Genomic DNA, 22,172 nt, shown 5'->3' with positions numbered 1-22,172 from the left:
CAGTGTCGATGCAGTTAGGTTGATGCCCTAACTACCATTGCTCAAGGAAAGTGGTTTTCCTACAACAAAGGCTGAATCTACACTACACCTGTGCTAGCATAGGTACAGTGCTGTTGTTACGACCTTATAGACTCTGTAGTATAGCCAAGCCCTTGAAGTTGAGCACTTGCTGGCATGTTTTTGGTGAAGTGGGGCCAGAGTCCTCAGCATGTTGCTGGCTCAAGACCCTTGTGAATAGCCTCATTGATTTCGACAGGAACTAATCAATTTAAGTAAACATGGCAGACTGACTGTAACCATTAGTATTACTTTTAAAAGCAAAATCATTGATTTTTTTCCTTGTAGCATAAAATTTTATACTTAATGTTTTCTTGTGCCAGAATGGAAAAAAATGAGGGGGCTAATTGAAAATTCTTATAATACAAATAAAGAAACATACTTCCCTTTGTTACCAAAAATGCCTTAGATTGTTGAAAGTAAAATAATTTTCTGAACACAGTTTACCTCTTGCAATTTATCCTTGGATTACTTTTTGCGTTTCTCTCAACTTGTTTGATGAAAATCAGATATGACATTTTCCCTTTCAATTCCTTAGTGCCACAGATTTTTTTGTTCGTTTCATATACTACAGGGGATTTCATTTTGCCTAAGGATTTGTAAGAGCTTCATTTTACAGATGTTAAATGTTGGACCAGAGTTAAGATGCCACTACACTTTATCACTAAAAGCAGATGTTTACAATTTTTTTTTTTTTTTGGTCCCTGAATAACAAAAACTTTTATAGTCTATTAAATGCACTTACTGATCTCTTGAAGATCTTGCATATTCCCTAATGTGTCAAGTTAAATGTCAGAAAATATGAAGGCCTCTATTTAAGTACCTGCCAGGAGGGATTGTAGCCTTTTTGTGTGGATGTCACCACACTTCCTAGCTATCTACCTTTTAGCTGATTTATGTCCTAGAATCGAGCAGAGAGCAGGTAATCTCTATCATCCCCTTCTTTCAAAGGAGTTAAATAAGTATTTCAGTGATAGAGTCTTACTGATGTCAGTGGGACTATTCACATACTTAAAGGGAAGCATGTGCTTAGGCCCTGATTCAACAAGCTACTTTTACCATAGGGTTTTGTACTGGCACTAATCATTAGTATGGAGTATAGGGACTGCTATTATGGGAGGCTTTTGCATGACTGTGCAAAGCAGAGAGTGTCTTGTGTGTTCCTCTGTGCAGTCATGCCAGGCTCATCACAACGTGGGCCTTACGTTTCTTTCAAGATAAAGGAAATTATTTTGTTATTCATTTTTTGAATGAAATGAAGTATCCCTTTTCACTTTAGTCCTTTTTCTTTATAAGATGGGTCAAAAATGTGTTACCAATTTATTGTGAGGATGAGAGGTTATCTTGTGGTCACAAGACTTTGAAATTATTTCCTTCAGAGATATCTGTAGACATTTAATTATTTGAGAGAGGATTTGTCTATGGGGCAGCATTTACTAGAAGTCTTACTTAAACCTTATCTTTGTTTTGCAGCAATACCTGGAAAGAAGGAAGAAAAAACAGTGAAGGCAGTGGAGCAAGGTAAAGAGAAACTTGAAATATTTTGACAGTATCTGCTTCATAAAGACAATGGCAGCGGGAGGGGGACAACAGACAGCTCCATGGCAATAACCTTTAAATTCCTTGCTGTAGCAGTTGCTGCCATTGATCTACTCAGTTTGTCAGAGAAGAAATAGGATTCCGGTTTGGCATCTCACTTACGTAATGCAAAACACACACAGTGTCTTCAAGTGAATGAGCCATTCTGTATTCTTAACATTTCATCTGTCCCACAGGGGATTTCCTGACTACAGAGTGACTTTTCCTTAGCAATGTGGAGTCCCCATTTTAAAAAGAGAGTTAATCAATGGGAAGGCAAGTGAGGCTTCAAGCATCTGTGGAACAGATTCTCAATTGGGAGAAATGAACGTAGCTCCATTGATATCAAAGAGCTTTGCCCATTTATGCTCCTGGGGATCTAGCTCTGTCTCTACAAAGATCTGGAGACTGCCTTGCATCCTAAGAAAAACTGGAAGGCTGATGAAGAGAAGAGGCATGTCTTCAGATATATCTACAGGTGGAGCTGGGGGTACGATTCCCAGCTCATATAGAAAAACTCACACTAGTTCTCATTGAGCTAGATCACTAAATTAGTAGTATAGATCTGGTAGCATGTGTAAGCAGTAGCACAGCCTAGCCACCCAGAGTTCTGAACAGTTTGTAATTGATGTGTTAGCTTGATGAGAGCTAGTGCAAGTACATTTGCACAAGCTGGGACTCGTACCTTCCACTCCAGCAGTAGCCTGACACGCATGTAAAAACTCGTTGAATAAAAATCTAGTCTTTGAAAAACTTCAGTAAAAGGGCTTTGCATTGGGTTCTAGGCAATATCCTTTTACCTCTTAACCTAGAGATGGACCAATAACACTTGAGTAGTATGGCCATGGTCTGCTGTAGGCATTCTATGCAGGTTTGTGGTACAGTAGTTCTAGCAGTTCACTCACTGCACTGTCGCACATATATACCTACCTCTAAAACTGACCATTTCTGATATTTGTTGTCAGATTCCAGAGTTAAGTAAGGAAAGGAAAGGAAGACTGTCTGTCTGACTGTAATGCCAGTTCTATGCTACCAATCCCAACCATTCAGGAATTAGAACTGAAAAATAATTACATGGGTTAAAACCAAAAGATGTTTCTAAAAATCCTCATTTGGGGTTTTAGGTATTAGCCTTCTGGTTTTTTGAGACTTAGGGTTTTATTAGATCAGAGATTCAATCTTTTTCTCACAAACAGGAAGGCCAAACTTACAATTTTAATTTTGAATGAAAGCTAAAATTCTTACCTACTTGTCTGATTTTAGGAGCTCGGGCTTTAAGAGCCACAAAAATACTGTGAGTCATAATAAAATCACAGGTTAGCAGCGTTGTTAATTTAACAACCCAAGCAAGAATTCTAGTGTTTCAAAATAAAATGTCCAGGTATCAAGACTCTTTTGCCTTGGATTCTAAATCACTATTATATAAAACTGGGGAAAATATTATTGATAATATTTACCTGTTTTCATGGTAGTGGAAATGTGGAGATTAGTGCAACCTTTGCAAAATGTTTACAGGAAAGCATGAAGATCAGGGGTTGGAGAGCTTCAGGGGACAGACAGAATTTTCTCTCTGTCACCTTATTCAGTGGCCAAAAGTAGATGAGCAAATGTGGAGCAGGGAAGAGGGGCAGGATATTATGTTATTGGTACAGACTAGGAGTGAGTTACTTCTTTACTCTTTAGCTGGATAGGTAATTTGAAGTTTAAATACATATGTGCATTCTAGTTTGGATTGAGCTATCATGCTAAAAATAGAACTGTAGCTAGCATGGCAGGACAGGCTAGTCATCCCAAATACAACCTTGCTTGGGACCCTAGATATGTACATGGGCAGTCAGCCTGTCTGGTTTCTCTCACTGCCAGCTAAGGCTATGTTTCTATTTTTAGCATGCTAGCTGGATTAGAGCTACAGGTTGAACATCTCTGGTCTGGCACTCTCTGGTCTGGCAACATCTGTGGTCCAGCATGATTTTAGTTAGCCATATGTCCATTTAGCATGAATGGGGCCAAGTTTCCTTCAGTCCTGTAAAATTGTTTAGTTACCATTCATCCTGGCTGTTTATTAGCTCTAATTTAGCACTAAATGTCTTCTAAGAGCCCAGTAAGCATAGAAGTGTCAATAATGCTGATAGACAATATTGACCTCCCGTGATTCAGCAAAATTTCTGGTTTGGCACCAGTTAGGTCCCAACGGTGCCAGACAAGACAGGTTCAACCTGTAGTGAGTTTTACCAGGCTGTAAATTACCTTACAGCTAGAGTTGTAAATATACTCAAGTCAGAATATTCCCGGGTTTACTGCACACTGCTACAAAAGTTTCTAATTAGTAGCAAAGTGTACCTGTTGTTTTTGGGGAGGGTGTGTGTGTGTGTGTATGTGTATGTGTGTGGTGTGGTGTGGTGTGGTGTGGTTGTATGTCCACTAAAAATTGGACTGCATCTATGAATTCTTTTCACATCTGCTGTCAAACAGCCATAAAATGGCAATGACTTTCAATCTAATTCTTAATCGTTAAGGTTAATTTCTCTTGTTTGTTGACTAAAAACATTTCCATGGGTTTCTTCTGTTACAAACCATTTTTTGTTACCAATACATTTTCAATCCCACAAGAAACAATGGTAATTCTAAAGAGTTTTTGTTTTTATTTTTTTTTTCTTCAGATAAACCAAAGCTGAAAGAAACAAGTAAGCTTTAAGATACATTTTCCCTATGACTGACTTAGCATCATGTTAAGCTCTAGAAACCAAAAGCAGCATATGAGAGCCATGTATTAGTAGTAGTAGTAGTAGTGGGTGGATGGAGAAATGGCTGATGAGATAGAATAGTATCAAGTAAACAGAAGTATTAATATGGAAATGCTAAGTAATTCTGTTCTATTTTAAAGCGGAGAATTTAGGTCTCTTTACTGTTTACTCTGTTTGTCTCTTGCCATGAAGGGATTTCTCTCCTTTTTGTAACATAGCTGTGAAAAACCTAGACTATAAAAATATTATTTTATGGATCAAATTATTATCTTTAATTATCACTGAGACTCAGCTGCATATTGTGATGTCAGTGGAAGTTTAGTACTAAGAACAAGTACAGATTAAATAACAGAGGACTTCGGTGTGAATTAGTGGCACTAGCCTGCATATTAGAATATAATTTTGCCATGATTATAATATAGTATTTCAGTGTTAACTATATGATATATCTCAGACTTCTTATCTAGTCACAATGTATCCTACATCTATTTATAATTTAAACTACTATTTCCTAGCCTTCTTTTAATTCTTGAGTGACATCTATATCAGAGACAGCACCATTACAAAAGCTAAGCTGTTCCTGGAGATGGCATTAATCTTGGCAGCATTTTCAGAATGGTTTTCTGGTTTGTCAGATCATTTGGAGCATAAGACCTAGTCAGTAATAATTCAGGATTTTGAGTTCACAAGTGTTTGATCTCTTGAAATTAAATCATTGGTGTGACATCTTTTGAAATAATGCAATAATGGTGCTCTTAGTTATGGAGATGCACATTGACTAGGCGTTCTTATAAGCAGGCTTCTGAACTTAATGGGTTTAGCTGTGCGTGATGCTGGCTGGCTTATTTTGCTAATATAATTAAATTTATTTTCATTGCTGGAATTGACCACAAAAGCTGTGTTCAAATCACATAAGGGCTCTTGACATAAGTGTTCAACATTAAGGACACTGATTGTGGAGACAGAAACTCCATCTTTTGCCCACCCATTTGTTGCTTTGGTGTTCCAGGATATGGCATGGTATATAGGACTGCTGTTGGGTTTCTCCTACAATGTAGAGATACCAACGCTGGCAACAGACTTCACTGGGCCCTGGGCAATGTTTGGGGATGGGAGGGTGTTCGGCTCCAGAAGGGGCAGGGCATAAGAACATAATGACAGCCACACCGTGCCAGAACAATGGCCCATCCGTCCCAGTATCCTGTCTGAAGACAATGGCCAATACCAGATGCCCCAGAGGGAAGGGACACAGCAGGTAATCCTCCACTGTCACCCATCTCTGGAGAAACAGAGGCTAGGGACACCATTCCTACCCATCCTGGATAATAGCCATTGGTGGGCCTAACCTCCATGAATCTATCTAGCTCTTTTTTGAACCCTGTTAAAATCCTAGCCTTCACCACATCCTCTGGCAAGGAGTTCCATAGATTGACTGTGCACTGAGTGAAGAAAAACTTCCTTCTGTTTGTTTTAAACCTACTGCCTATTAATTTCATTGGTGACCCCTAGTTCTTATATTGTGGGAGTATGTAAATAACTTTTCCTTATTCACTTTTTCCACACCAGTCATGTTTTTCTAGACCTTTATCATATCCCCCCTTAGTGTCCTCTTTTCTAAGCTGAGAAGTTCAAGTCTTTTTAATCTTTCTTCATATGGGTCCCATTCCAAACCCCTAATCATTTTGTTCCCTTTTCTGAACCTTTTCCAATGCCAATATATCTTTTTTGAGATGAGGCAACCACATCTGTACACAGTATTCAAGATATGGGCGTACCATGGTTTTATATAGAGGCATTAAGATATTTTCTGTTTTATTCTCTATCCCTTTAAATTATTCCTAACATTCTAGTTTCTTTTTTGACTGCCGCTGCACATTGAGGGGATGTTTTCAGAGAACTATCCACAATGACTCCAAGATCTTTCTCTTGAGTAGTTGTAGCTAAATTAGTCCCCATTATATTGTACATATAGTTGGGATTATTTTTTGTGCATTACTTTACATTTAGCAACATTACATTTCATTTGCCATTTTGTTTCCCAATCACTTAGTTTTGTGAGACCATTTTGAAGCTCTTCACAGTCTACTTTGGTCTTAACTATCTTGAGCAGTTTGGTATCATCTGCAAATTTTGCCCCCTCACTGTTTGTTCCTTTCTCTAGATCTTTTATAAATAAGTTGAATAGAATTGCTCCCAGGACAGACCCTTTGGGGATCCTACTAGTTACCTCTCTCCATTCACCTTATTATTTACTATTTAGCAGCAAAATGTATTATTATAGCAACATGGAGCCACAGTCGGGGACTTGGATCCTATTAATCTAACTCTAGGTGCTGTACAAAAAATGGAACAAAAAAATCAATGTATCTTAGAAGTGTATGGTTTGCAGGGACCTCAGGAAATCACCAATTCCAGCTCCCAACACCAGGGTAGTGCCAAATAAATATGCCAGATGTTTCATAGAATCATAGAATACTAGAACTGGAAGAGAGTTTGAAAGGTCACCAAGTCCAATCCCATGCATTCATTGCAGAACCAAACATCACCTTGATCATCCCTGACAGATGTTTATCTAACCTGCTCCTAAATATCTCCAGTGATGGATTCCACAGCCTCCCTAGGCAATTTATTCTAGTGTTTAACCACCCTGACAGTTAGAAAATTGTTCTTACTGTCCAACCTAAACATCTCTTGTTGCAAAGTAAGCCCGTTGCTCTTGTCCTATCATCAGAGATTAGGGAGAATAATTTTTCTTCCTCCTCCTTGTAATGCCATTGCAAGTACTTGAAAGCTATTATTATGTTCCCTCTTAGTCTTTTTTCCAAACTAAACAAACGCAATTATTTTCAGTCTTCTCTCAGAGATCAAGTTTTCTAGAGATTTAATAATTTTTGTTGCTCTTCTCTGGCTCCTCTCCAAATCTTTCTTCAAATGTGGTGTTCAGAAGTGGACACCATATTCCAGCTGAGGCCTAATCAATGCAGAGTAGAGCAGAACAACTATCTTCAGCTGTTTTTCCTCTTAGTCTTGCTTCCCAAGGGACTTTACTTACGAGCTCCCTGAGTTGGTTTACATCAGCCTTCCTGAAATCAATTGTCTTTATTTTTCTTGTCTGCCTCTACCATTCTTAGAATCATGAACTCTATCATTTCATGATCACTTTCACTCAAAGCTGCCTTCCACTTTCAAATTTTCAGCTAGTTCCTTCCTCTTTATTAAAATCAAATCAAGAACAGCTTTTCCCCCATTAACTTTCTCAACCTTCTGCACCAGGCTGACTGAATGGTTAAGGTGTTGGATTTAGGATCCAATGGATGCATGTCCATGCAGGTTCCAATGACCTCCTGAAATCTCTTCCTAACATTCTTTGAGTACCAACTTGCAACAAATTGTGCACCTAACTTACTGTAATTGCATCTAGAACATCTTAGCTTAACTCATGAGAGTGTCATGAGGGCCTCTGTCAAAATCCTGACTGAAATCAGGATATATTTCCTTCTTCTCTACCCACTAAGCTAATAAATCGGACACAAAAGGAAATTAGGCTGGCTTTGCATGATTTGTTCTTGACAAATCCATGATGGCCAATACTTATGACCCTATTATCCTCCAGATGCTTACAAGTTGATTAATAATTTGTTGCAGTATCTTTCCAGATATCAAACTTAAGGTGACTAGTCTTTAATTCCTTGAGTCCCTTTTGTTCCCCCTTTTGGAGACAGGTATTATGTTTGCCCTTCTTCAGTCTTCTAGAACTTCATGCAGACTCCAGATGTTCTTAAAGATAATTTCTAATGGTTCTGAGTGTGCTTCAGCAAGTTCGTTAAGTACCTGAGGATGAATTTCATCATCCCCTGCCACTTGAATACAACTAACTTTATCTAAATATTCCCTAACCTGTTCTTTCCCTATTTTGGCTGGCATTCCTTCCCCACTATTGTTAGTATTACTGTGTTGACTATCTGGACACCATTTACCTATTCAGTGAAGACTAAAGCAAAATGGGCATTAAACATCTCTACTTTCCTGCTGTCATTAGTTATTAACTCTCTATTCCCACTAAACAGAGGGCCTCCATTTCCTTTGCCTTTCTCTAGCTTACAATGTTTTTAAATAACTTGTTTTTATTGACTTTTATGCTCATTACTAGAGTAACACACTTTAAAAAACAATTCTACATTCTTGTACTACTTGTTCTCCTCCTAGCAGTTCATCCTGTTTCCACTTTCTGTAGAATTCTCTTTTGATTTTTAGTCTTTATCTTGTTATGTTGGCAATGTAAGCACTTTCAATAAGGTGTTAAGGCACCTCAAAGCAATGAGTGAATACTCAGTGCACAGGCATTTTTCCTAGCCTGTTAAAAAAAATTGAGGAGGGTGAACAGACTATCCGCCCCTGAGAAGATATTGGGAGGATTCAAAGTGTTCAGATTATTTTGCAAATCCCTGAAAAAGTGAAGATCGTGAAAGTGGGTCACCCAAACATCATCTGAAGAGATGAGAGTTAGAAATGGGTCAGTTTGCTCCCTTCAGATGGCAGGTAGGATTAGAAGAATATCCTACCCCTGTAGTGGGCTGCTTGTTTAAACTTTAGGAAATCTTACAAGTTTCAGCGTGAAATCAACAAAACACACTCTCTGAACTGAAAAAAGGCAAGTTTCAGATAACTCCTCTAATCAGTTCATCACTTGCCATTGGTACCATTGTATAGCTAGAGTCTCTCATACTGTCTAACTGGTTCATTATCTGACAAGATTCAGACTCTGTATTTCATAAACCAGGCTTTTGTGTCTGGCTGACACTGTATCTGTGCTAAATATTTCTTGACAGAACCTGTAAAAGAAAAAGAAGTGAAACCTCCAGTTACAACAAAGGATAAAGGTAATATAGAAGAATACAATACTATAAATGACAGAGGGTTAGATTGTTTTAAAATCCCCATTAAATATGTATGTTTTTATTTGTAAGATACCACATAGTTTTGGATTGGGGAGGAATTTTTTTTTTTTGTAATTTAAGACATATTAAGGCTAATTAATACTGCCAGAATTGTAGGTGCAATTCAGAATTACAGCCTCTGAAATTTGAAGCATTGGCTAAGGTTTGCAAAGGATTTCAGAAAACATCAGAAAAGTTTTGAGTGATCTTTGTTCTCACATTGTAATTACATAAAATGGGCAGCTTTATTATGAAAAAATCAGAGTTTTTGACTGAATTTCGAAATGGTTTTGGGGACCCTTTGAAACAATCAGTTGTCTAATCAAGCATTGTCATTGAGTCATTTTAGTCTTTAACTCTTTAGTCTGATAATTTTTAAACTACTACATATTTTTACAGAGTATATCAAAGAAAAGGAAATGAAGCATCCTGCAACTTTAAAAGATAAAGGTAATGAAACATAATACAATAAAATGTTGGTTTATAATTATCATAATTAGTTTTACTATAATTATAACTCAATCTGGGAGGGGCTTTCTTCTATCTTTAAAAATAATCTGAAGATTACAATTGACCCAGGGAGCTGACAGACACACTGGGTCCCTAAGCAAGATGATGGGGGCAGAGCCTCAGAAGGAAGGGTCAGCGCCACCCAGACTGCAGCATCCCACCCAACACTGCCTTCTCCAAGCAGACCTAATAGCTGCTCAGAGTACTCCAGAGGCAATTTAAAGGGCTAAGGTCCTTGAAGAAGTTACAGATTAACCTGGCTACCCCCTGAGACTATATAGATAAAGAATTATTATTGTAGTCTAGAGGCAGTTGGCAGGTTTTGAACTGAATTGCTTCTATAAACTTTTGTGGATGTAACATGAATAATATATAACAGAAGCATATGAAATGGTATGAAAGTGTGACAGATAGCGACATGCCTGCAGGGCTTTGTGAAGGCTGAGGTTAAAAGCTCACTGCTTCAACCATTCAGCCACCTGAGTCTTTAAAAATGTAAGTCTGACTATTTTCTTCTCTCCCTGTCTTTCTCATGGACATTTGAAATTTCTTAATGGCATTTTTTTGCAAATATAGCTGGTTAACTCGGCCGAAATTTCCATTGAGTCACTGTTTTACAGCATGCTGTGCCCCTTTCATCCACCTTATTGCTATCCTCCACTCCAGATTTACTTGCATTTCAAGGGTGAAGCAATAATGTCTCTGAACATAGTTTAAAATTGCTTTAAGTTCTTCAGAATAAGAAGCACCACCATTTATGCAAATATAATAATATTTTGATTTTAGTAATTATTTTATATTATTTCAAACAGGCGTATTAGAAGAATTTAATTTTCTCTGTGTAAAGCGACAGATAATAGTGACAGGTCTCAAGCCCTGACAATCATGTTGATTTACCACTTCTCCATGTGCACTTCTTTATCCCACAAATAGTTTTCCACAGTGTCTACTGTGGCCACCCCTGCTCCCTGCATCTCTCATGTCTTCCTAGTCAAGGGCATAAGGGTCACAGCAGGTCCAGTTGTCTTTTAGTTTTTTCTCTTTGTCCCTGTCATTGAGACAGAAATCTGCTTCTCTGCACACTGCATTTTTCTCTTAGGGCATGTCTACACAGCAGGGCTAAAGCTCAAATAAGCTACACAACTTCAGCTTTGTCAATTGCGTAGATTAGTCAAAATAGCTTATTTTGGCTTTTGGAGCTGTCTGCACAGCAGGAAGTCCAAGGTAGAGCGCTCTTCTTCTGACTTCCCTTACTCCTTGTAAAATGAGGGTTATAGGAGTCAGAGTAAGAAGTCCTCCAGCTCGCCATTATTTCGATATTATGTCAAAATAACTGCTTGTAGTGTACATGCAGACTGTGTTATTTTGGAAGAACATTAGTTCTTCCAAAATGACACTGCTGTGTAGCTGTACCCTTAAATACTAACAGTATATATTTAGTGTAGAGCTGTTACTTTCCATAGCCATTGATATTAGGGGTAGGGACAGGTGTGCATGTGTACATGAATGTGTCAGGTACTGGGATTTAGCTGCTGTGCCTGAAACAAGCTGCACAGCCTTTAAAACTTACTCTTCTTGTGATGCAGCTACTTTGTCTAATGATGGGAACTTGAGGTGCTTTGTGTGCCTTGGAGATAGTTATGTACCTGACAGAACATCTATCTGTAGCTCTTTCCCAGAAAGACAATGTTACACCCCCAGAGTAAGCATAGTTTAAAGTTAATATCCAAAAATACAAAGTCATGGGGGTGCATGAGTCCCGTATTACTCAGTCTCACTGGAGCACAACAACCCTTCAGGGACAACATTTTGCTTCCCCACTGTATTCTCTTTTGCCTATTCAGTGCTGTCAGTGGTTAGTTGCATGTGTGCTCTCTCTGTGGGTTGCACCAGTTCTGAATCAGAGCTCTTAGTTGAAAAAAAGAAGCCACTTCAGCAATTGCAAGTTGGTTTAAATTTGATTTGACATCATCATGTGGGGTTAATCTGAGGCCAAAGAAGCTTGGGAGGCAGTTTCCTGTGCATATTTTTCATTATTACCCAGTTATGCGCGCTATTTATTTTTATGTTTCTACACAAATAAAAAAGTCAGTAGTTTTTATCCCTTTCACTGGACTTATGCTACCTGTTATTTAAAGAAACAAGTGTGTATTGTTTTCTGCTCTTTGGTCCTTTATCACATTTGCTATGTATTATATGTAGTTCACTTGAAGATTAATGTAAAAAAATCCTGTGTCTAGTGTTCAGTGGAGTATTTTCTCTTGTATTTTACTTTAAAAATGGAAACTTACTCTGCTATGTGTAAATTTAAATATCCTCTGATGCCTAACAAAAAGAATCAGAAAGTGATTACTTTTTCAGACTGTTCTATTTCTATTCTTTTCCTGCTTTATTGCTAGAGTGAATATTTGTGTAACAACAAGACCCTTTGTACTGAAGAATTGATCTACACTAGCTGCTTTTTCTGATCCTGAAATTATAGGGAATAAATAAAGGATCAGTGTGGGGCAGAGAGAGGGAAAGTGGATTTAAACTATTTTTATATTCCTCTAATCCTGGGTCCAGCATGGACCAGGTCAGTCCCTGACTCAAATTAGAGCAGCCTGAAGGCTGACATCATTTAGACCATTTGATGTGCTCCCTGGGGCCAGTGGAAAAGGAGGAAGTCTTGGGTCCATATGTCTCTAAAGTCCTGGCTCACAGAGGGTAGGGAAAGGTTCCCCTGTGTGCTGCTGCTAGTTATTGCTTCTGCTGCTTAGACCCTCATTGCTAGAGGATGTTGGGACCTTCTTCAATGGCTACTCCTACTACAAAATTGAGGGAGGGCCCCTGCAGCAGGGAGGAATGGACAGTTGGACTGTGTGTCCCCATGCCATATTGGGAGAAGCCAGATTAACTAGTACCCTTCCTTTGAGCTCTGGTGCTCTTGATAGTGGCTTCAAAGTCTTGCAGATCAGATGCATTCAGGTGACCTAAGGCTCTTTTCCCTCTGGAAATGAACTTGTATTAACAAAGCCCCTAGGCTGAGTTTGTGTGCTGGATTAAGACAGACCTTTGGGATCCAGTCTTGATAGTCTGGAGGCCTGGGGCTCTTAAGCATTGGAAACCTAGTTTAGGGGGAATCTTCTGTTGTCTTAAAACTGTGATTATAGTGGATTTTGCTGAGATTGGTTTATCCAGAATCTACGGTAATCCTTTCAAGGACATTTAGTCCTGCTAGGCATTTAATTGCCATATCAGGTCAGTGGGATTGATTGATTCTAATTAGCATTCCTACAAACATTCTTTCACTCCAACTAAGTGACATTCAGAAAGGTCCAAAATTATTTCCTCTCTTTGAAGACATCATTTGCTATCTAATCCCTGCAAATGTTCATTGATCTGTACACTTAAGAGGCCAACAGATTAGCGCCACTAGGAAATGGCGAGTAATAAGATGTATGCTATATAATATTTATACAAAGTAATAAGCATGCTCAGTACTCTTACTGAGATGAAATACATATTCCTCACCTACGGTATTGAATTGAAGGGCCTGACTCTTCACTAAAGTTAATGGAAAGATTCCTGTTAACCTCCAACAGGCTTTAGCTGAGGCCCTAAGAATCTGATTCTACATTCAGATCCCCTTACATGGAGCTCTGCATGCAACAAAGTCCCATTTACTTCAGTGGGGCCCTGCCTAGACAAAAAGGTCTGTGCTAATGAAGCGTATTAAAGAATCAAGGACTTAATTTAACACAATGTGAAAGGTGATTGCTGACACAATGCTAGAAAGTATAAAGAGAACAAGGTTATATTGGTTTTGTGTTTACCAGACAGTATTGTTAGTTTTCAATTTTTTAAAATGCATCATGTGTACATATATTATTTTTAGTTACTACAACTGAAATCCACTCTACTTTCCTATAGAACATGTAAAAGAAAAAACTGTGAAGACTCCAGAAGTCCCAAAGGACAAAGGTAATAGTACAAGTTACCTATAAATTCATAGATTTAATAACTAAATAGCTGAATGGTTATTCAATATTGGAAAATTTTCAAATGGAGGTATTTGGGCAGTATTTGTAATCCTTCATGTCATCTAAATTCACTATTTGCTAACATTCAGGTTATTTATATAGCTACTATATATTTGTGAGAGGTTATCTGTCTGTCTGTCTGTCCATCTATCCATTTGTTCAAGAACTTCCCCTAAACAGTAGAGCTAGGACTTCCAAATGCAGCTTCTTCTTATCAGAATGTAAAGCAAGGTAAGGGTTTGGTTGTGCCAGGAAAATGGGATGTGCCTGGAATGGCATTGCTTCTTATATAACCATACTGAAAAGAGACTCTCACCCGTAGGTGTGCTCCCCCCATTAATATTGGAATATTGCTGGCTGTTTCCCTTTTTCAGAGAGCAAAGGGAAAGTGCACAGTTTACTGCACTCCTCACTCTGGCTGGGGAGCACAGGGGGCAGACGAACCTGGACCTGCCCCAGCTGGGGGACATACATCCCTCCCCAACCTGTGCCCACTCGAGCTGCAGTGGAGAGGTACTTCTCACCTGGCCCTAAGCTGCTGTGGTGAGAGAGGGTTGGGATAGTCATCTCTTCTCAGAGTAGTCTGCAAACTGAACCCCTGATTCCCAGCCCCACCCCAGAGCAATGATTTAAATGAAGCATGTACATTTTTGTTTTATTTTTCAAAAAAATCCAAAAAATTAATTGAGTTAAGGACCCAAGCAATGCTGGTTAAATCTTCTAGGGTATGTCTACACTACCCTCCTAGTTCGAACTAGGAGGGTAATGTAGGCATACCGCACTTGCAAATGAAGCCCGGGATTTGAATTTCCTGGGCTTCATTTGCATAAGCGGGGAGCCGCCATTTTTAAAACCCCGCTGGTTCGAACCCTGTGCAGCGCGAGGTGTACCGGTAGTTCAAAATAGGAAGCCTAGTTCGAACTACCTAGTTCGAGCCCCGTGTAGCCGCGCTGCACGGGGTTCGAACCAGCGGGGTTTTAAAAATGGCGGCTCCCCGCTTATGCAAATGAAGCCCGGGAAATTCAAATCCCGGGCTTCATTTGCAAGTGCGGTATGCCTACATTACCCCGCTAGTTCGAACTAGCGGGGTAGTGTAGACATACCCCTAGTGTGCATATGCATATATAAAGGTTTCTTGGTTTAGCTTTTAACTTAGATTACTTGCTAAGTCTTAATTTTTTAAAATACATCTTGTGTCCATCTATTATTTTCATCACTAAAACTGAAATCCACTGTACTTTCCAATAGAGCATGTAAAGGAAAAAATTGTGAAGTCTCCAGAAGTCCCAAAAGACAAAGGTAATGGCACAAGTTAAATATAAATTCATAGATTTAATAACGAAATATCTAAATAGTTATCCAATATTGGAAATGTCAAATGGAGATATGTGGGTATCATTTGTAATTGCTTATGTCAGCTACATGCTACTGCTTGCTAACACTGAAGTTATCTCTCTCTACATGTTTTGTTAGTCTATAAAGTGCTACCAGACCATTTGTTGGTTTTTTTACATAACAAGGATTATTTAAGTTTTTCTCTGAAATCCATTGCACTTTCCTATAGAACATGGACAAGGAAAAGCAGTGAAGACTCCAGAAATCCCAAAGAACAAAGGTAATGGCACATATTGAATATAAATTCATTGATTTAATAATTAAATATCTGAATAATTATGCAATATTAGGAAAGAGTATCAAATGGAGATATGTGGGTATTATTAGTAATTGTTCATGTCATCTAAATTCACTACTTGCTAATACTCAGGTTATAAGGGTTACATCAGTTTAGCTCTTTTAATGTAGGTTACTTGCCAATTTTTAATTTTCTAAATGCATCATGTGTCCATCTGTTATTTTTCATCACTAAACGTGAAACTCACTGTACTTTCCTATAGAGCATGGACAAGTAAAATCTGTGAAGACTCCAGAAATCCCAAAGAACAAAGGTAGTGGCACATATTGAATATAAATTCATTGATTTAATAATTAAATATCTGAATATTTATGCAATATTAGGAAAGAGTATCAAATGGTGATATGTGGGTATTATTCGTAATTGTTCATGTCATCTAAATTCACTACTTGCTGACACTCAGGTTATAAGGGGTTACATCAGTTTAGCTCTTTTAATGTAGGTTACTGGCCAATTTTTAATTTTCTAAATGCATCATGTGTCCATCTATTATTTTTCATCACTAAACGTGAAACTCACTGTATTTTCCTATAGAGCATGGACAAGAAAAAGCCGAGAAGACTCCAGAAATCCCAAAGAACAAAGGTAATGGCACATATTGAATATAAATTCATTGATTTAATAATTAAATATCTGAATAATTATGCAATATTAGGAAAGAGTATCAAATGGAGATATGTGGGTATTATTCGTAATTGTTCATGTCATCTAAATTCACTACTTGCTAATACTCAGGTTATAAGGGTTATATCAGTTTAGCTCTTTTAGTGTAGGTTACTTGCCAATTTTTAATTTTCTAAATGCATCATGTGTCCATCTATTATTTTTCATCACTAAACGTGAAACTCACCGCACTTTTCTATAGAGCATGGACAAGAAAAAGCTGTGAAGACTCCAGAAATCCCAAAGGACAAAGGTAATGACACATATTGAATATAAATTCATTGATTCAATAATTAAATATCTGAATAATGCATCATGTGTCCATCTATAATTTTTCATCACTAAACGTGAAACTCACTGTACTTTCCTATAGACCATGCAAAGGAAAAAAATGTGAAGTCTCCAGAAATCCCAAAGGACAAAGGTAATGGCATGAGTTAAATATAAATTCATAGATTTAATAATTAAATTCATAAATAGCTATGCAATACTGTGTAAGAGTCTCAAATGGAGATAAGTGGATATTATTTGTAATCTCTTCTGAAATCTAAATGTCGTGTTTGATAACGCTCAGGGCACATATACAAAATATACTGAAGGTTCAGTGTTCAAATAACAAAGTTAAAAACTCAAACTACTTGCTCCTGCCATCAATGTTGAAATTAGAAGGCAGAGCTAGTCAAAAATTGGAATGTTCATGCTATGTGAAATTCTGAGATTTTAAAATTTGTTTGGTCACAAATTGTGATGGAAAGATTGAATTATCAAAATTTCCCACCGCATGTAAAGTTCCAAAAAATTTGATCCATAAAGGATGAAATATTTCATTTTGACATTTTGAATCAAAATGTTTTGACATTTTTCCTCATTTCACTTTTGAATTGCATTCACCTGAGCTGCTGACTCAGGGTAGTAGTAAGTAATTCATCCCACTTTTTTTCCCCTCCTCTGGACCAGTCTCCTTGGCCAAACCATCATTCCCATCACAGTGCCCTCTGGCTGAACTTGAAAAACTACAAACTGCCATTGTGAATGATAATGAATAGCCAGTGGGCCAGAGAAAGAGAAAAATATTTGCCCAGTTCTAGTTCCATCTGTTGTCACTCTCAGGAAAAAGTACATCTCCTAAGCCTTTTTTGGCATGATCTGGCTTTTAATTCTAACCCTCTAAGGCTGTCTCTACCCTGCTGACTTTTTTTCAGAAAAAGGTACTCAAATTGCAAACTGCAATTTGCATACGTTTTTCCAATACTTTTTTCGGAAGAAGCTTTTCCGACATTTGTCCTGTCTACATGGGACCAAATGTTGGAAAAACCTCCTCTTTTGGAAGAGCCCTTATTCCTGAGGGCTTCCAAAAGAGCATATCTGCTCTTTAGAAAAAATTTTCGGAAAAGCAGACACGTTCCCTGGATGCAGCAGAGTTTTAGTGGATGGACCATTCACCTGGGGAGCGCAGGGTGCTCAGTTTGAGTCCCGTACCCTTCCCCCTCCCTCCCCACCCACCCAGGCAGCCACTGGGGAGCCAACACCAGCATCCCCAGGGATGAAGTAGGCTCTGCCATTAGGAAGGTATGATAAGGGATGCCCTGAAGGTAGGGAGGAGGCGTGGGTTCTGGAGTACCCCAGAAAAAATCCATAGTATAGACATAGCCTTACTGTGTCAATGTGTGTGCATTTTGTGGTTTGGTTCAGTCATGGAAAAATCCATTGTTCATGCCAACTGATGTATAAAATTACTTTATTCTTCATAAATCATTATTATTCATTTTCTGTGTTTGAGGCAACCCAGCAATTTTTCTTAATACAAAAGAATTAATGGCACATTACAGGTTTGTTATTTTGCATATCAAACTAAGTCTAAAAGGCTCAGTTAATTATGTCTTTGTATTGGCCTGCTTATTTCCCTGCTATTAAAGCCATTTGCTTATCACATCTCTCTTCTTTTCTCTTTCCATATAAAAATATCTGACTCGCTTCCTTCTCATGTGTCATCTTTTTCTCTAACCTGACTTTTGATAAATGTTAAATGTTTCCTTACAGAGCCGGTTAAAAGGAAAGAAGTGAAGACTTCAGCAACTTTAAAGGAAAAGGGTAATGGACATGTAAAAATGACCTATTTCATTATTAAATATCCAGTTGTCCATAATAATGGGTCCATTGGTGTCTCAGGGTGTGTCTAGACTACAGGGTTTTGTCGACAAAAGTCCGCTTTTGTCGACAAAACTATACCTGCATCTACACTACCGCTGAGTTCTGTCGACATAACGTCGACAGAACTCAGCAGTTTTGTCGACGCTGGTAAACCTCATTTTACGAGGCATAACGCCTTCTGTCGACAGAGTTCTGTCGACAGAAGGTGTTATTGCATGTAAACTGTCCTTTGCGTCTACACTACCATGTCGACAAAGCAGCTTGCTTTGTCGACAGAACTGAATGTAGTGTAGACGCTCTTTGCCGACAGAATCTTTGTCAACAGTATCTGTTGACAAAACTTCTGTAGACAAAAGCCTGTAGTCTAGACATACCCTCAGTGTACACAATTCTTGTTAACCTCAACTTGCAGATCTTCTGTGGAAAGTTACAAAAACTGGCACCTTTTTAGTCATTAGATCTGAGCCCTTTGTGTTTCTGAAGTCATATCTAATTAAGAAATAAAAATTAAGATTTGCCATTTTGTCTCTTTTCTGATTGGTACAGCCAGTGCACCTGTTGGAAAGAGAGCTAGAATAGAATTAACTACATTGAAGTCACCTGCTAAATTCACTGACACCTGTGCAAACCCATGGAAGACAATGGGGGAGTTCAGGTGTACTAAGAGCATAATTTTACCTATATAACCTTTCCAGGGTAAAAATGGTCTGGTACAACAGGGCATAGTTTGCCCAGACTGAACCCTTTGCTAAACTAACCTGAGTTTTGGATTTTTAACAAAACTCCATGCTAATCAACCCTAGTCTAGTTTGACTGATTTTTTTTTCTATGTGTGAAACTGTTTCATGGCTCAAAATACTGTATAAATGCATGATAATATAATTGCCTCCCTGCTTCAATTTTTGCTAATAACTTTTGCAGAGCTGACAAAAGAAAAAGAAGTGAAGCCTCCAGTTCCTGTCAAAGAAACAGGTAAAAATAGAATCAGAGGTAGTAGAAAAAAGAGAAGTTCTAAATTGCTAAGAATCCATATTTAAAAATAAGATTTTCAAAAGCACCTTGAGAGTTTGATGCCCAATTCCTTCAAGAGCTTTTCAAAATTTCACCCTACATCATTATTAATTAATTGCATGCTACCGGAAATGGTACTTTGTTGGTCATAAAGTGACTATCATATAACCTGTGATCTACTTTAAAGAGCAGAAATAATGATCATGGTGTTCTGAAATGGTAGAGATGGCAAAGATCCACTAAGATATATTAGATCAAGTTTTGATCACTTTAAATGTATCATGTAATGGGGCCTCCACTTAAATCCCATAGTAATACATTTGTTTCCTTTAAAAATCTCACTGTTGTTATCACATATGCTGCTCTGTTCATGTTAGAAACAATAGAAATGTTAGTGTTTACTGGCCACCTGGCATCTTAACCTTGTTTTTTAACCATGTACAGAACTGGTCTAGACAAACATGGTAATTAAACTGCAAAAGTACCAATGTCCTATCTACACTTATGAGTTCCCACCATTTCTGTCACCGATAAGACTGCACCAATGGCACGAGTGTGGCAAATTTCTGGGGGTGGGAAATGGTAAACAATACCTAATAGACATCTCTTGGTTTTTTTTCTTCTCCCCTCCTATTCCCGTTACATCATGGGTTGTCTGTTAGATGTTCCTTTTATTTCATTTCCCTACTTTTTTCTGTGCCTTCTTACCTGTGATTGGAGGTCCTACACTGCTCTGCGCCTTGATCCCATGTTTCCACCCATACAGTTTCTCCTACAGATCTCTCTTAAAAATCCTCCTTCCACAAACCCTATAAACCCCAATGTTTCTCTATCAGGAACAGTGTCACACAGAATAAAAGATTTTGGGGGAAAAACCCCCACAAAAGCCTATCAACTTTTGATACATAGAACATCAACTAAAGCTATTGCCTACAATTACTGCTGTACCTGGTTCTCCTTTCCTTTGCCTCCCATGAATGTATATAAAAATTTAACTTTTTCAGGGGTCACAAGAAAACAAGCAGTGAAGCCTCCAGTACTCATCAGAGAAAGAGGTAACAATTATTTGTGAAGTTATGCCATAACTTAGGCCCTGGTCCTGAAATCAGATTCATGTGTGCTCATACTTACTCATATATGAAGCCCCATTTGAGGCTCTGTACAGACACAAAAGCCTAAACCTTCCAAGATATTTAGGAAAAACTTAAAAGCAACAAATAGACTAATAGCACCTACATGTAGATGGTATCATGAGCTTTCGTGGGCAAACTCACTTTTTCAGATGACAGGAGTATTAGAAGTCCAGATCCAAGAATAAATAAGGGGGAGGGGGAAAGGAGAAAAAAAATAGAGAGAGACAGTGAGTAGATGGTTCAAATAGTTACAACAGACTGATAAGAACAATTAGCACCTCGTTAGGCTCCTCAGTATCTTCAGGGATCTTGGTTATAGATCCTTAAATTCTGAGCTCTGTGGTGCAAGAATGTTGTTTCTCATTTATCTGTTAAGGGACATGCACTTTAATGGACTACCTAATGATGATAAATAGATCTCACAGACAGAAAATTATTTTTGCTCATTGTTTTTCCTTCCTTAATTTTTCCCATGTCTCTGAGTTGTACTTGTCATTTCATATTACACATCACTTACCCAATATAAGCACCGTGCCATTCTAATATACTGTGTCTTACCTTTAATAATTGGGATTTCCCTTAAAAAAAAATACTGATGGTACACATTCCCTCTATATAAAAAAGGGATTTTGTAGGCTAATTGAATGCTTTCAAATGTACTTATTCATATATATTCATAGGTTAGACTTCAATTAGATTACACTTAAGATACTAGGTACAAGTTGATTACACACACATCACTTTTTAAAAAAGTAGTCTCAGATAAAATGGATAAATACTTTCAGAACTGGTAATAAGTAATAAATTAGCAATGCAATAACAGTCAATTGAAATGAAGATACAGAGCCCACTCTTTGAAACTGCTAGTTGTCTTAAAGCTGCTTCAGATAAATATCCAGTGGTTAGCAATGATATTTAGTTGCTACCGGTACTGCAACTTATGAGGTAATGTTTTCTCTGGCAAAATTTATGAAACAGAAGATATGCAAATTTTTAAGGACATCCATTCGACATAATATATGTAAGTAATATTTAGAATAATAGGAGAGCACGCTATTACTCCACGCACTAATTCTAATGATGATGTCTTTCAACAATAACATGAAAGTCAAATGATGTGCAATAACAAAAGGCATCAGGGCTCAAATAGTCTCAAACTAATTTTACACAGAGTTAAAACCTGGCAAAGAGAGATAGTCTTGAATGGTTATCCCCAAGATACAGGACAAGAAAAAAACAAAGTTCTTTTTTGTACCCTTCCATTGGCCCGCTCTCGGCAGAAATGGGTTAGAATTAAAAAATGTTTTTAAAAAAACATCAAGTCTGATATGACATAGTGCCTAAGATGTTTGAACTGTTACTTTCTGCTCAGCTTTCATAAGGCTACAAATGCTACACATCCACTATGTGGATCTAACAGTGTTTGACATGCCTAGAATATTTGCCTTCAAATGATCAGTTCTTCTTAAATACTTTGGGTCTGATCTTTTTGTTTTGTTTTGTTTTTAATTCAAGTAATAGTAAAAGAAATGCCTATGCAAGAGCCGTAGTTGTCCTGACAATTAATCTAACTTTGTAATATGCCCATCCAACAGCATTAAAAACATACCAAATGTTCAAGTAGGAATAGACTAATGCAATTTTATCATCTGCAGTTAATCACTTACAGAACA

General features: G+C 37.8%; 1 protein-coding gene across 17 annotated transcripts in view; it reads left to right on the top strand.

Annotated features, from left to right (window-relative positions):
• The window catches only part of TRDN (triadin), a 313,306-nt gene that overhangs the window by 222,141 nt on the left and 68,993 nt on the right, over positions 1 to 22,172 (top strand). For 11 of the 17 annotated variants that reach the window (XM_089777236.1, XM_089777234.1, XM_075924089.2 and 8 more), the window contains 14 exons: positions 1,531 to 1,578; positions 4,296 to 4,319; positions 9,209 to 9,259; positions 9,716 to 9,766; positions 13,739 to 13,789; positions 15,097 to 15,147; positions 15,413 to 15,463; positions 15,744 to 15,794; positions 16,076 to 16,126; positions 16,407 to 16,457; positions 16,578 to 16,628; positions 18,245 to 18,295; positions 19,277 to 19,327; positions 20,371 to 20,421. In XM_089777236.1, coding sequence (XP_089633362.1) covers positions 1,531 to 1,578; positions 4,296 to 4,319; positions 9,209 to 9,259; positions 9,716 to 9,766; positions 13,739 to 13,789; positions 15,097 to 15,147; positions 15,413 to 15,463; positions 15,744 to 15,794; positions 16,076 to 16,126; positions 16,407 to 16,457; positions 16,578 to 16,628; positions 18,245 to 18,295; positions 19,277 to 19,327; positions 20,371 to 20,421 — 684 coding nt within the window. The remainder of the gene's footprint in view (positions 1 to 1,530; positions 1,579 to 4,295; positions 4,320 to 9,208; positions 9,260 to 9,715; positions 9,767 to 13,738; positions 13,790 to 15,096; positions 15,148 to 15,412; positions 15,464 to 15,743; positions 15,795 to 16,075; positions 16,127 to 16,406; positions 16,458 to 16,577; positions 16,629 to 18,244; positions 18,296 to 19,276; positions 19,328 to 20,370; positions 20,422 to 22,172) is intronic. The other 6 variants (XM_089777240.1, XM_089777239.1, XM_089777238.1 and 3 more) reach the window with 6 other exon arrangements.

The sequence above is a fragment of the Pelodiscus sinensis genome, chromosome 3 (assembly GCF_052426305.1).
Source record: "Pelodiscus sinensis isolate ZL-2025 chromosome 3, ASM5242630v1, whole genome shotgun sequence".
Classification (NCBI taxonomy): Eukaryota; Metazoa; Chordata; order Testudines; family Trionychidae; genus Pelodiscus; species Pelodiscus sinensis.
The sequence above is the reverse complement of the archived record's forward strand: the minus strand, read 5'-3'. Positions and strand labels throughout refer to the sequence as shown.